This window comes from Delphinus delphis, chromosome 1, assembly GCF_949987515.2.
Source record: "Delphinus delphis chromosome 1, mDelDel1.2, whole genome shotgun sequence".
NCBI lineage: Eukaryota > Metazoa > Chordata > Mammalia > Artiodactyla > Delphinidae > Delphinus > Delphinus delphis.
The window spans coordinates 21,990,788-22,004,834 of NC_082683.1; the positions used below are offsets into that span (position 1 = coordinate 21,990,788).

Genomic DNA, 14,047 nt, shown 5'->3' on the forward strand with positions numbered 1-14,047 from the left:
TATTACATGAGACACTGGCAAAATTGACATGGTCCTGTAAAAGTATGCTATAATCCATTCCGTGTGAATGTGAATTGTTGCTGATCCTACTTTCTTGACGGGATAAGAGAAAAAGAACTTATTCCTTCGATCTCTGACAGTGTACTATGCTCCTGGGGCTGTGTTAATTGGCTCTAGCAAAGATACCACATCTGGCATGGCAGCTGCAGTTGTGGCTACTATTAGATTGAGTTTGTGGTAATCTACCTTCCTCCAGGATTTATCTGGTTTCTGCCGGGACCACACTGCTAAATCCTGCATCCTCTGGGGGTGTAGCACTAATTTCTGCCATCTCCCCTCCCTTGCCCCCAGAATACAATATTGTTTTCTTTTGTGTTTATTATCTTGGAAGGTGGGATGGGGCACCCACCTTTAGAGGCTTCCTTCCACTTGGCCTTCTCCAGTATAACTCCTATCCCATAGGCCAAGGACTCACTAGTTTCCAGGTATGTCTATTTCAGTTATACATTCAGGGTCCAGGGAAGTGACCACCAGGATGGTTCACACACCCAGTGGGCCCATCGTGAACTGGATCTTGGCCAGGGCTCAGTTTATTTCCTGGTCCTCATAAGTCCATGATTATACTTCCAGACTCCAGGTGTCAATGTCAACCTGTCCTTAAAATGTTAGCATTCCCGTTTACGCAGTTTACTGTTACCTGAGTAAATGACCGTAGACAGAGCTGACTACATAATTTGCATGCTGAATACACCTGGATTGAGAGTGGGCGAGAGAAATTGCCCACCAAAAGTATGTGGCACTCCTAGCCCAGGCAGGGAAAGGATGGCCAGCTGGGACCAGAGGGAGTGGCCAAGAGGCCGCTCCTGGGAAGACAGGAAGAGGTGGACTGTGTGTGAGCTGAGGCTTCAAGCCCCCAGCACATGCTTCATTTTCCCCCTCAGATTTCACTTATGGAGCAGAAATTCATAGATAAAATTATTAAGAATTTTAAGACAGTGACTGCAGAGCATTAAACTTCAAGTGCAGGGACCTTCTGAGTATGGAGTCCATAAGACCTATAGTATATGGGTCTCTTAGGCCATAGGTTTCTCAGGGAATTGTTATACTTGCTTTGGTGTTGCAGGTTCTTTTCTCTTGGGTACCTGGCCTCCTTCAGTCAAAGGGGTCAGGATCTGAAACCGGCTCATGTTCAGACACTGGGCATGGATTCTGATATTTTTTTATTGAGGGGACTGACCTCAGCATCCAGATCTTCCATCCCTGATTTCTTTTGATGTTACAGATGGAGAAGTGCTCTTATTAGCTGCTTGTCTATTTTGCTTCATAAATACACCATGCTTTATTAACTATCTCTACAAATCTGTGAGTCGGATTCCTTTGACTGCCACTCTGACTTTGCTGATCTTTATAGTAAGTGTCTCCATCTGGCTTCAATCATTAAGTACCATGGCCTGGTCTCCTTTGTTTTAGGGTCCTATCATCACCGTTGCTATCAGTGGCATTAGGGGGGTTTTTTGTTTTATACATCTTTTTCTTTTTTTGGTTGTGTTGGGTCTTCATTGCTGCGCACGGGCTTTCTCCAGTTGCGGCAAGTGGGGGCTGCTCTTCGTTACAGTACACTGGCTTCTCATTGCAGTGGCTTCTCTCGTTGCGGAGCATGGGCTCTAGGTGCGTGGGCTTCAGTAGTTGTGGCACGCGGGCTCAGTAGTTGTGGCTCGGGGGCTACAGAGCACAGGCTCAGTAGCTGTGGCGCACGGGCTTAGTTGCTCTGTGGCATGTGGGGTCTTCCCAGACCAGGGATCGAAGCCGTGTCCCCTGCATTGGCAGGCGGATTCTTAATCACTGCACCACCAGGGAAGTCCCAGTGGCATTAGTTTTATAACAAATTCTCTATGGAGAACAGCTTTTAAACTTCTTAATGATGCTGGTGCCCCTCTCACCAGCACATTCCTTATAGTATCCTCCCAGCCATTTCAAGGAACATAATACTTTTTTCTGACCACTTCAGCAAGCCAACTTCACTAAGTGAGCCTTTTAATCCCTTCCTCCCATCTGCCACTGCAGTTTTGTCATTGCTACTTATCATGGGCCGTGACTTTTCCAGCTTTTAGGAACCATCCTAGTGATAAGTTCATACCATATTCTGAGGTTTCTGCCAGGGTGTTAAATCCTGTATCTTCGGAGAGTGATCAGTAACTTTATGTTCTGGTTCTGATGTTCAAGCACCCTCAGAATTCACATTTGCTCTCACTTAGCCCCTGCCAGTACATGCTGGCTAAGTCTTGCAGCTCCCTTGGGTTATAATTCCTTTGTGACCTTATCAGGCACAAAATATCTGGGCTGGGTTATGCCCTGACCTACTACAAGTTAGGAGGCATGGAGGTGGCAGATCCTGAGGGGACATTGTTTACTGAGCAGGGTGGGGAGGCCTCTGCATTATCTTCAAGTGCGGGAAGAGTGCTAGCTCTTACAGAGATGGTGAGCCAGTTTCGCAGTTTCAAGGGCCCTATTGCATTCAAGATATTGGAGGGGCATCAACTCACTTGTCTCCATCTCATGTATTAGGGTCTCGTTCTTTCCCAGTCAGGGACCTGACGTGGCATAGCATACCTCCCTTGGCTGAGAGTTAACCTTCCTTGGTGCTCGGCTACTCTGTTGATTAACTCTTGGGCCTGGTCTCCAGCTTTTTCTCTCCTCCTGCTGCCACAGAAAAGAGCCTCTTTGTAAACTACCAGGAGGCCCTGGGGTGTTCATATTTGACTTTCTTTTTTTAAATTACTTATTGATGCTTGCTTACTTATTTATTTAGGCTGCGCCACACAGCTTGTGGGATTTTAGTTCCCAACCAGGGACTGAACCCCGGCCCTTGCCAGTGAAAGCATGGAGTCCTGACCGCTGGACTGCCAGGGAATTCCCCATATTTGACTTTCAGTTGACTGTTAATCACTCTTAGCTTTTTGTTGTCTTCTTCTAGAGCATCAGTTAAGTTTAGTAATAGCCGTTCAATTCCATTGTCATTATAGTTATTTCCCCCTTACTCTTCAAGTACCTCATCAATCCAATCAACTAGATCATTCTGTCCATAGATAGATCATCATTATTCACCACTAGTGAAAGTTTAAGAATTGTACCAGCACCTTGTGCCAAGGATTATCTGGTTACCTACCACCACCAGTGGGGTCCTCAGTGCTATGTAGTCTGTGAGGATTCAACTCCAAAACCCCTTCACAGTCCTAATTTTCTCAGATCACTGCCAGCCCCCACTGTTAGTAGGTTATATTCTCTGAAAAGCAGACTCTGAATTGGAGTTTAGTATTCAAATTGTTAACTAAGGAGTGCCCTTGGGATCAAAACTATGAAAGAGATAAAAAAGCAAGATTGGGCAGATTCGATCCTTGTTTTGATTAAGGGTGAGGGAGGTTGAATATCTATACTTATTCGACTTTTTTCAAAATTTTTTTGTTTTATTTTAATACTTGAGCATTCTTAACTTACTGAACTACTTTCTACTTTCCTCAGGCAAAACCAATTCCTTCATTCTATGATATATCCTCATATGCTTTCCCAGATGTTTATGTGAGTTTTGTGAGTTTTGTTTGTTTGGGGGTTTTTTTGCATAAAAATTTGGCTTTTTGCTGCTCTCTGTCCTTCCCTCCCTTCTTCCCTCTCCCCTTCCCCACCCCTCCCTTTTTCCCTTTGTCCCCCCTCCCTAAAAAATAAAAAAAAATTTTTTTAACTTGCTTTTTTCCTTACACTCCAGTAAATTCAAGATGGAGATTGGAAAGGGAACTTATATCTGTACCTCAACCCCCTTAAAATAAATCCCAGTTGGCAATGTTCTCACTTAATAAGTTGTACATTTCTATAATGTTCTAGTTTTAAACTATAATCAGTGTTACTGAATTGGGTTTATTTTTTAAGAAATATAAAAGGTGATGGATTTTATGTTTTAAGTATATCATTTACTTTTTTCTCTTTTTAGAAACTATATACCACCTCCCTAAACTGGTTAATAGTGGCATGGAAGATCCATTTGGTGAGTATCACCTACATTTTTCTTAGTAAATGATATTTGTGTTTTATCCTTACCTCCATTAAAGCTTTGAGAATAAATTGATTTTTTTCATGTTTAGTGTGCTAAGCTCTCTAGTTTATCAGTTCTCAAACTTTTTGGCCTCAGGATCCCTTTATACTCTGAAGTATAATTGAGGGCCCCAAAGAGCTTTGTTTGTATGATTTATATCTATTGATATTTACTATATTACAAATTAAAATAGACATTTAAAGATATTAATTCATTTCAAAATAACATTAATAAACCCATTATATGTTACATAAATAAAATTTTTTAATGAAAAATAACTCCCCAAATAAAAAAGAGTAACAAGAAGAGTGGCATTGTTTTACATTTTGCAAATCTCTTTAATGTCTGGTTTAATAGAAGACAGCTGGATTCACATATCTGCTTCTGCATTTAATCTGTTTTGTTATCACATACCCTGTAGACTCTGGAGAATTGACTGATTGGAGCTAATGAGAGTGAAAAGGCAAATAACACTTTTGTAATATAAAAAGTAATTCTGACATTGCTATGCGTCATCTCTAGTAGTTCCTAGACCACACTTTGAGACCTAATGCTCTAGAATGTTAGTTACTTCAAATACAGCAAAGAACCAGTTGGCAAGTTAAAATAATAAGTTTTAAATTCTGTAACAACATGGTTAAGGGAGTATAAATCTAGATACACAAAGGTTTTGTATCTACCTTTTTGACTAAAAAGTCAGTCACTGTGTATTGAACTCTGTTTTCCTATTGACTGTAATTTCAAAGAGAGATACGGTCTGAGATAGTTAGTAGGCCATTTTGAACACTTGTGCCTTGGGGTGTTTATTGAAGCTTTTTGAAAATTATTGATGTTTCTTTAGTATACGTAGAGTTATATCCGTGCTTTAAAAAGTTTCTCTGTAGGAGAGAAATGGTATTTCTACCATGTTTTAAAATTCTCTGAGATGAGACATCTTAGCTGCTTTCCAGGCTTTTATTTTATTTTTTATCATTGTGTTCTGAATCCATAGCATTTTATTTATTTATTTTTGGCTGCGTTGGGTCTTCATTGCTCTGCACAGGCTTTCTCTAGTTGCGGTGAGTGGGGGCTAGTTGCAGTGCATAGGCTTCTCATTGCGATGGCTTCTCTTGTTGCGGAGCACAGGCTCTAGGCACGTGGGCTTCAGTAGTCATGGTGCACGGGCTTAGTTGCTCCGTGGCATGTGGGATCTTCCCAGGCCAGGGATTGAACCCATGTCCCCTGCATTGGCAGGCGGATTCCTAACCACTGCGCCACCAGGGAAGTCCCCAGGCTTTTTTTTTTTTTTTTTAATATTTATTTATTTATTTTTGGCTGTGTTGGGTCTTCGTTTCTGTGCGAGGGCTTTCTCTAGTTGTGGCGAGCGGGGGCCACTATTCATTGCGGTGCGTGGGCCTCTTACTGTCGCAGCCTCTCTTGTTGCGGAGCACAAGCTCCAGATGCGCAGGCTCAGTAGTTGTGGCTTGTGGGCCTAGTTGCTCCGTGGCATGTGGGATCTTCCCAGACCAGGGCTCGAACCCGTGTCCCCTGCATTGGCAGGCAGATTCTCAACCACTGCGCCACCAGGGAAGCCCAGTCCCCAGGCTTTTAAACTCTTAAGCTACTCACCTTGCCTACATGTTATTGGAAATACTTTTAAAAATTTGTCCTGTGGTCATCTAGAAAACCCTTTGGGGGAAAACTTCACAATTCCAGTGTCATTGCTGTACAGCTTCATTAGAATTGTTGAACCACAGCTGAAACAAGCCTTCTATTATTTTTTAGTTCCCCCCGATACCATTTAGAATTTTAAAAGTAAAGGTGGTGTGTAAAAACTTAAGAAGGAGCCTTTCCATTATCTTAAGTTGCAGGAAACTTTGTAGTTTTTTAGGTTTAACACGTTGTATATCCTTAAATTTACATTAATCACTATGCTAATGAGTATGTAAAACATTCTTGTACATTGATGCATATTGTACCTCCCACAATTAAAAGCGTAACAGCCAAAAAAACAAACAAACCCACATATTATACACTTGGAAGACTAGTGAGGACGTACTTCCCACTTTATATGCATCAGCAAAAAAGAAAAGCAACCAGAGAAAGTTTTCCTTGTTAACCTCATTATGCTAGAGGCAGGTTTTGTTTTTGTTTTTGTTTTTTTAAAAGATAGGTACTTTTATTTTATTTATTTATTATTATTTTTTTTTTTGGCTGCGTTGAGTCTTCGTTGCTGCGCGCGGGCTTTCTCTAGTTGTGGTGAGCAGGGGGGCTACTCTTTGTTGCAGTGCGCTGGGCTTCTCATTGTGGTGGCTTCTCTTGTGGAGCAAGGGCTCCAGGCACGCAGGCTTCAGTAGTTGTGGTGCATGGGCTTAGTTGCTCCGCGGCATGTGGGATCTTCGCGGACCAGGGATCAAAGTCGTGTCCCCTGCATTGGCGGGTGGATTCTTAACCACCGCGCCACCATGGAAGTCCCAAGAGGCAGGTTTTTTTTTTTATTTTGCGGTACGCGGGCCTCTCACAGTTGTGGCCTCTCCCATTGCGGAGCACAGGCTCCGGACACGCAGGCTCAGCAGCCATGGCTCACGGCCCCAGCCGCTCCGCGGCATGTGGGGTCTTCCCAGACTGGGGCACGAACCCGTGTCCCCTATATAGGCAGGCGGACTCTCAACCACTGCGCCACCAGGGAAGCCCAAGAGGCAGGTTTTGATTCGAGCATTTTGTGCTTCTTCACCAAATGGGGAAAAGTCTGAATCTCGTTTTATGGCAGTGTAACTTGAAGTAGTAGTGTAAAAAAGGTTCCAAGTTTATATTCTACTCACGCACAGTTACTGTAGATGACTGAAATGAGGCTCTTTGGGCACCTGGTACAAGTAAGTAACCAGATAGCTCAGATTAATAGCTTGTTGTCTTGCTTTGAAAAGACTGTTGTTGAAAACCTTGCCAGATCAGAATTTCTCCTCTGATTTTAATGACCCTAAATGGCTTCTTTAGGAGTTTGGCTTTTTTCACCCTGTAGTGTACCTTGCATCTAGCTCATCAGTGAAATCCTTATTTTGAACACTAGAGGGCAGTCAGTACTTTATTCATAAATTTGCAGTTTCTTTACAAATTAATTCTTAAGGGCGTTATTTATGAACAATTTGGTGAATCGAGTTGATATAGTTGCCTGGTGACAAATCCTAAAGAACACGTTCGTATGATAAACTAGCATAACGTACGACAACTCCAAAGGCTTTTACGGGAAACATTTTTTTTTCTGCTGAGTGACCTCCTTACCTCACCTAACTTAAACATAACTTAAATGGAATTTAATCTAATTAATTAAACTTATTATTAAGCTAATTAAATTCAACTTAAATTAAATTTAAATATAATTTAAATTTACTAGAGAATACCAAAGGGAAAGTTGCTATGGAAGTTATAGTTGGCTAGTAGTCAGTTGAAATATAAATTAATATGTGCTTTTGATCACTAATATGAGAAAAGGTTTGTCTTCTGTGCTAGTGAGAGGATTTTTTCCTCTTATACTTTTATTTATTTATTTATTTATTATTTTTGGCTGCATTGGGTCTTTGTTGCTGCGCGCGGGCTTTCTCTAGTTGCTGTGAGTGGGGGCTGCTCTTTGTTGCGGTACGCAGGCTTCTCATTGCGGTGGCTTCTCTTGTTGCGGAGCACGGGCTCTAGGCGCGCGGGCTTCAGTAGTTGCAGCACGGCGGGCTCAGTAGTTGTGGCTCTTGGGCTCTAGAGCGCAGGCTCAGTAGTTGTGGCGCACAGGCTTAGTTGCTCCACGGCATGTGGGATCTTCCCAGACCAGGGCTCGAACCCGTGTCCTCTGCACTGGCAGGCGGATTCTTAACCACTGCGCCACCAGGGAAGCCCTTATACTTTATTTTTATTTTTTTAATTTAATTTGGTTATATTCCCTGTGTTGTACAATATATCCTTGTAGCTTATTTTATGCATAATAGTTTGTAGGGGTTTTTTTTTAATTGCTCACAAAACATACATATGATAAGAATCTGGTTTATTGAGTTATGGTCCACTCAGTGCCATTTGAAAAGGAAGAGAATTCTGAATGTAAAATGAATTTGTTTCTAAGAAGATGGAGCCCCTGGAAGATGGTTGAGAATTTTGTTACAGTTAGGTTAACTAACAGTTATGTAGATACATTGGAAAAGAATTATTTGTTGCATTCTGAAAATTAAAGTGAGAGATTTTTACCCATCACATTCTAGTGGGACAGACCTAAGGCCTCTAGGACCTTTCTTACATGGACAGATGTTTACACATTTTATTATATAATATTCTAAAATCACATTTGTTAATGCCACCACTGATCTCACCAGAAAAGTCTTTAATTATTGGGAAGTTGGCAGGCTCACTCTAGTGGATATGTTTTCCAAAATTAGAATTTTCTCTTGAAAGCTTGACATATATCACTGGCAACAAGTACTGTCAGTTTTATTTGTAGTGACAGGCTCCATTCATTTTTGAGAAAATATCTGTGAAATATCTAAGCTTGAACAAAATAGTTTGTCATTCAGTCTTTCCAGTAAAAGCGGTACTTCATGAAACAAACTGGCCAGTTCAGCTTGCAACTCAATTACACAGGTGCCTTAATTGAAGGTAACCATTGTACTTACCATTTCATCATGCAAAATAGTAAAAAGACACATAGAGGGCTTGAGATTCATTAAAACTAATAATAGTTTTTACGGCTTTATCAAGGATATTCTTAAATTGGCATTATTTTTAACTGTAATTATGTAGTGGTGAAGATTATGCGTCCTACTACAGTTTGGTGCTACTGCCTTGATATGTGTGAAGGTGCCAGCAGTTTTGCTCACCATTGCTTTTGTACCCTTAGTACCAGTGTCAACATGATGAAAAAGGCAACTAATTCTTTAGTATTATTAAGTATATCATTGTACCTCTAGGGTCCTGAAAGGATCTTGGGGGATACCCAGACATCAGTGGACCATACCTGCTTCAGTTTCCTAATTTTCAGAGTCTCTTCTGTGGAAGTCATGGACAGAGTCAAGACTTAGTCCTGGAAATTGTTTTGGGCAGGGCTTCAATCTTGGACACTTGGCAGAAGTATGGTCAGAGAGAGTGAGCTGCTCTGTGGTCTCTCCTAAGTTGATCATGACCTACCTGAAGCTTTTAGGAATAAGTTAAAGAACACTTCTGTGGGTGAAATGAGTGTTCTGAGCTTATTAGGCAGCTCAGTATTTTGAGAAGAAATTCACCAGCATTTAGTCAAGATGAGCTCACCTGGGCACTATCTTCTTATCTTTAAAAAGAGAGTAAATGGCAGCAGAGATCTTGGTGACAATAGCCTTCAGTATGTCTGTTGAGTCACACTGCTCCAATATGGACAGGTGTCTCCCTGTGTGTGGTACACAGCTGTCATCCTGGGGTATTCTTATTCACCTGGGAACTCTGCTTCTCTCCTGTGTTGGCTCTTTTGTTTCCTAAATCCCATGTCTTCTGCTTTCTTTCTCTTTTTTTTAATATTTATTTATTTATTTATTTATTTATTTATGGCTCCGTCCGGTCTTATTTGTGGCGCTTGGGCTTAGTTGCCCCACAGCATGTGGGATCTTAGTTCCCTGACCAGGGACAAACCTGCGTCCCCTGCTTTGGAAGGTGGATTCCTAACCACTGGACCACCAGGGAACTCCCTCTTCTTTCTTGATTGCCAATAGCTGCTTGATGATGGACTCCTGAAATAGTTCTCTAATTTTCATCTCTTTTTTTCTTTAGCTCTACCTCCTGAAAGATTTCTTTATCTTTATATTCTATTAAATTTTTCTTTTCGGGCTTCCCTGGTGGCGCGGTGGTTGAGAGTCCGCCTGCCCATGCAGGGGCCACAGGTTCATGCCCCAGTCTGGGAAGATCCCACATGCCGTGGAGCGGCTGGGCCTGTGAGCCATGGCCGCTGAGCCTGCGCGTCCAGAGCCTGAGCTCCACAACGGGAGAGGCCACAACAGTGAGAGGCCCGCGTACGGCAAAAAAAAAAAAATTCTTTTCTACTATTATGTTTTTTAATTTCTAGGAGTTCTTTTTTTTTTTAAGATTTTTTTTTGATGTGTACCATTTTTAAAGTCTTTATTGAATTTGTTACAATATTGCTTCTGCTTTATGTTTTGGTTTTTTAGCCTCAAGGCCACTTCTGATCTTAGCTCCCTGACCAGGGATCGAACCCACACCCCCTGCATTGGAAGGCGAAGTCTTAACCACTGGACCGCCAGGGAAGTCCCTAGGAGGTCTTTTTTATTCTCTGAATATTTCTTTCATAATATTCTTTATTGTTTCAACAGATTTACTTTGCCCTGCATAGGCTCTTTTCCCCCAAAGTTGTTTTCCTTTGTTTGTTTTGATCTCTCTTATTTAAGAGTTTTCCTCTGAAGTCTAGTAATAATTAGCTGTCTGCTTGTGATTAAGAGTGGTGAGCTTTAAATTAGAAGCTTTAAATGCATAGGCTGGTTGCCTTTGGGCCTTACTATAGTGTGAGCTTCTTGTCCCTATTGTTGAGGAACATGTCTGTTATCAGTATCAGGATTCAAGGGGCGGAGTCTTCTCATCACTGGATGGTAAAGGGTGATGAAGACTGGGAGGGTTGCTGCATTCAGTATTCACTATGTTCACTCAATTCCCCTCAGTTTTTCATGCTCTGTTCCCACCGTCAACCGCCTTTTGAGTCCCCCAGTCCAGAGACCATTTGTTTTATCCCTTCCAGAAAACAGGCCTCCAGAATTCTGCCAAGGTTGGTATGGGACAGACATTCAAGGTCATGGAGTGGGGAAGGTGGTAAAGGAATCAAACAGCTTTTACCCTGATTCTCCTTATTTTATTCCCTTTCCTTTCAAAGGGACCTGGTAGAATACAGTGAAAGTATTCATTGTTAATTTATATTGGTATAAGCTACTAGTTTTCTTTTTTAAAGTAAGGGCTACACTGTACATAAGTGCTGGGGGAAGACAGGGTCCAGAGAAAATACGTATACATTTTAAGCTACTGTGATGCTTCATACCCCGCTACTTTTAAAAATGGCTTATTCCTGCTTCTGCTTTCTTCCTCCCTTCTCAAATGTTTATGGGTTAACAGCCATTCTCTCTGTAGCACACCCAGGAAAAGGGACTGAAACCCTGGCATATGAAACTTCTTCTAAAAGGTTTTTTGGGGTAGGAGAGGATCTGTATATACTAAATTGCCTTCTCAAAATGTTTTAAATTTTCTAACAACTTCATTAAGTTTCTATATACCCTCCCTTCCACAGAAGAGAGCACAGTTTGTTGAAAAAAAAGTTTTTGGTTGTGTTTAATGAAATAATTATTTAATGAGATAGATTGTTGTTGTGAAGCCTGAATTTCAAGCTAGGTGCAAAGGCTTTATTCATATGCATGGTATTCTGGGAACAGATTAAACAGATTAAACAAGGTAATATCACCTTTAGATTAGAATTTGTATCACATAGGAAATATGAGAATCAGTTTGTTGAAGTGGAAAACAGAAACCATATCCTAAACAAATAAAGTCAATTGTTTTCTTCCTATTCTGAATCTGAATTTATAAATCATTATTATGTTTTAAAGGGGGTTTTCCTAACCTTTCAAGGACATTTGTTAAGGAACCATGCTCAAGACTAATGCATTTCACTTAAGTTCACGGGAAAATTTTTTGTGATGTTATCATGTTATTAGTACTTGAAGCTCAACATATGCTAATAACACAGCCCTTCCCTCCCTTCTCTTTAAGAATGAAGGCAAAATATGAACTTAATTAGTTTTGAGATTCTTAAGGTGTAGGAGATAAATTCCTCTGGAATTAAACAATGCCAAAAATGATGTTACTTCTATTTTTTTCCCTGTGGTGTTCAATAGAAATTTAATATAACATTATTATATTAAATATCTTCTGTCATCTTATTTCCTGATATGAGTATAACTTATGAAGGGCAAGATCTTTTTACTGTTATATCCTACTGCTCAATAGTAGGCAATATTTGTATGTATTTCTTATAGTGGTTTTAAATTTTCTGCATAAGATACAATTAACAATCTTAAGGGAAATAGAGTGCATAGAACACCATGAAAGTTATAGTAGAACACTATGAACTTTAATAACACAGATGCTCTATAATTATTTTTTTCTGTCAATAGGAAAAGATGAGCCATCTTTGTAGTCATGCAAGCCTGAAAAGTAGTGATGCTGACATTCTGGACCATCTCCCATATCGTCTCACCACTGTTCATCACTTCTGATTGCTACTTACTCCCTAGAAAATCATAGAAAGTATGATGGGTGGACTAAATGTGTAGATGATTTTCCATCTGAATTTATTTCTGCATACTGAGCCCTTCATCAGTGGGTCTTGGACAGGGATTTCCCTGGTGGTCCAGGGGTTAAGACTCACGCTCCCAATGCAGGGGGCTGGGGTTCAAGCCCTGGTCAGGGAACTAGATCCTGCATGCATGCCGCAACTAAGACCCAGCACAGCCAAAATAAATAAATATATATATATATTTTTAAATGTGTCTTGGACACTACATAGGCAATGATTATAAGAATGAAAATTAAAAGGGAGGGATAGTGGGAATTCCCTGGTGGCCCAGTGGTTAGGACTCTGAGCTTTTGCTACCATAGGCCTGAGTTCAATCCCTGGTCAGAGAACTAAGTAAGATACCCAGTAGCTGCGCAGCACGGCAAAAAAAAGGAAAAAAAAAAAAAAAGGAAGGATAGAAGGTTTTCACTTATCATTTTGTATCTTCCTGTGTGGTTTGCATTTTCATCTATATACATATATTACTTTTGGTTTTTTAAATGTAAAAAAGGATTTTATCTGGATTGTAGGGTTATGGGTGTTTTAGTTCCTTCTTTGTATTCCTCAGTGTCAAAAATTAAAATATGTAAAATTATTTCTTAAAGGAGGTAAAAGAATAAAAGGGTATTGTTAAAGGGTATTAAAGACTATCATGGTCATTCTACATTCACAGCTTACCTGCTACACCTAAAATTACCACTTTACATCTCTACTTAATAACGTGTCCTTTTAAATATATATATGTTTTATTCTTCCTATGAACTGTCAATAGATTCAGCCTACCCTACCAAACTCCATCATAGTTGACTTGTTCCTCATCCATTCATTTGTTCACTAAACACTAAGCAAAATCAACAAAGCAGTATATCCTAACAGTTAAGCCCTCAGGCTCTGGAGTAAGCAAACTTGGTTTCAGATCCCAGTTCTGCCACTTCGTGGCTGTGTCCTTTTGGGCAAGACAGTTACTCTCTAATCTTAAGTTTATCCCTAAAGTACGGATATGAATTTTACCTTTCCCACAAGGTTGCTATAAAAATTAAATGGGGACTTCCCTGGTGGCACACTGGTTAAGAATCTGCCTGCTTGGGACTTCCCTGGTGGCACAGCGGTTGAGAATCGGCCTGCAAATGCAAGGGACACGGGTTCGAGCCCTTGTCCAGGAAATCCCACAGGCCGTGGAGCAACTAAGCCCGTGCACCACAACTACTGAGCCTGCACTCTAGAGCCCGCGTGCCACAACTACTGAAGCCCACATGCCTAGAACCTGAGCTCTGCAACAAGAGAAGCCACCGCAATGAGAAGCCCATGCACCACAACGAAGAGTAGCCCCTGCTCACCTCAACTAGAGAAAGCCCACATGCAGCAACGAAGACCCAACAACAAAGACCCAATGCAGCCATAAATAAATAAATAAATAAAATTTTAAAAAGGAAAAAAAAAGAATGTGCCTGCCATGCAGGGGATACGGGTTTGAGCCCTGGTCTGGGAAGATCCCACATGCTGCGGAGCACCTAAGCCTGTGTGCCACAAATACTGAGCCTGTGCTCTAGAGCCCGCGAGCCACAACTACTGAAGCCTGCACACCTAAAGCCCGTGCTCCATAACAAGAGAAGCCACCGCAATGAGAACACACCGCAATGAAGAGTAGCCCCTGC

General features: G+C 41.1%; 1 protein-coding gene across 12 annotated transcripts in view; it reads left to right on the plus strand.

Moving 5' to 3' along the window:
* PHACTR4 (phosphatase and actin regulator 4) overlaps positions 1 to 14,047 on the plus strand; it is a 117,415-nt gene that overhangs the window by 36,899 nt on the left and 66,469 nt on the right. For 7 of the 12 annotated variants that reach the window (XM_060017238.1, XM_060017286.1, XM_060017221.1 and 4 more), the window contains one exon: positions 3,983 to 4,036. In XM_060017238.1, the coding sequence (XP_059873221.1) occupies positions 4,021 to 4,036 (16 nt within the window). In that variant the 5' untranslated portion in view covers positions 3,983 to 4,020. Of the gene's footprint in view, positions 1 to 2,165; positions 3,577 to 3,982; positions 12,365 to 14,047 lie in introns of those variants that run through there. The other 5 variants (XM_060017278.1, XM_060017260.1, XM_060017271.1 and 2 more) reach the window with 5 other exon arrangements.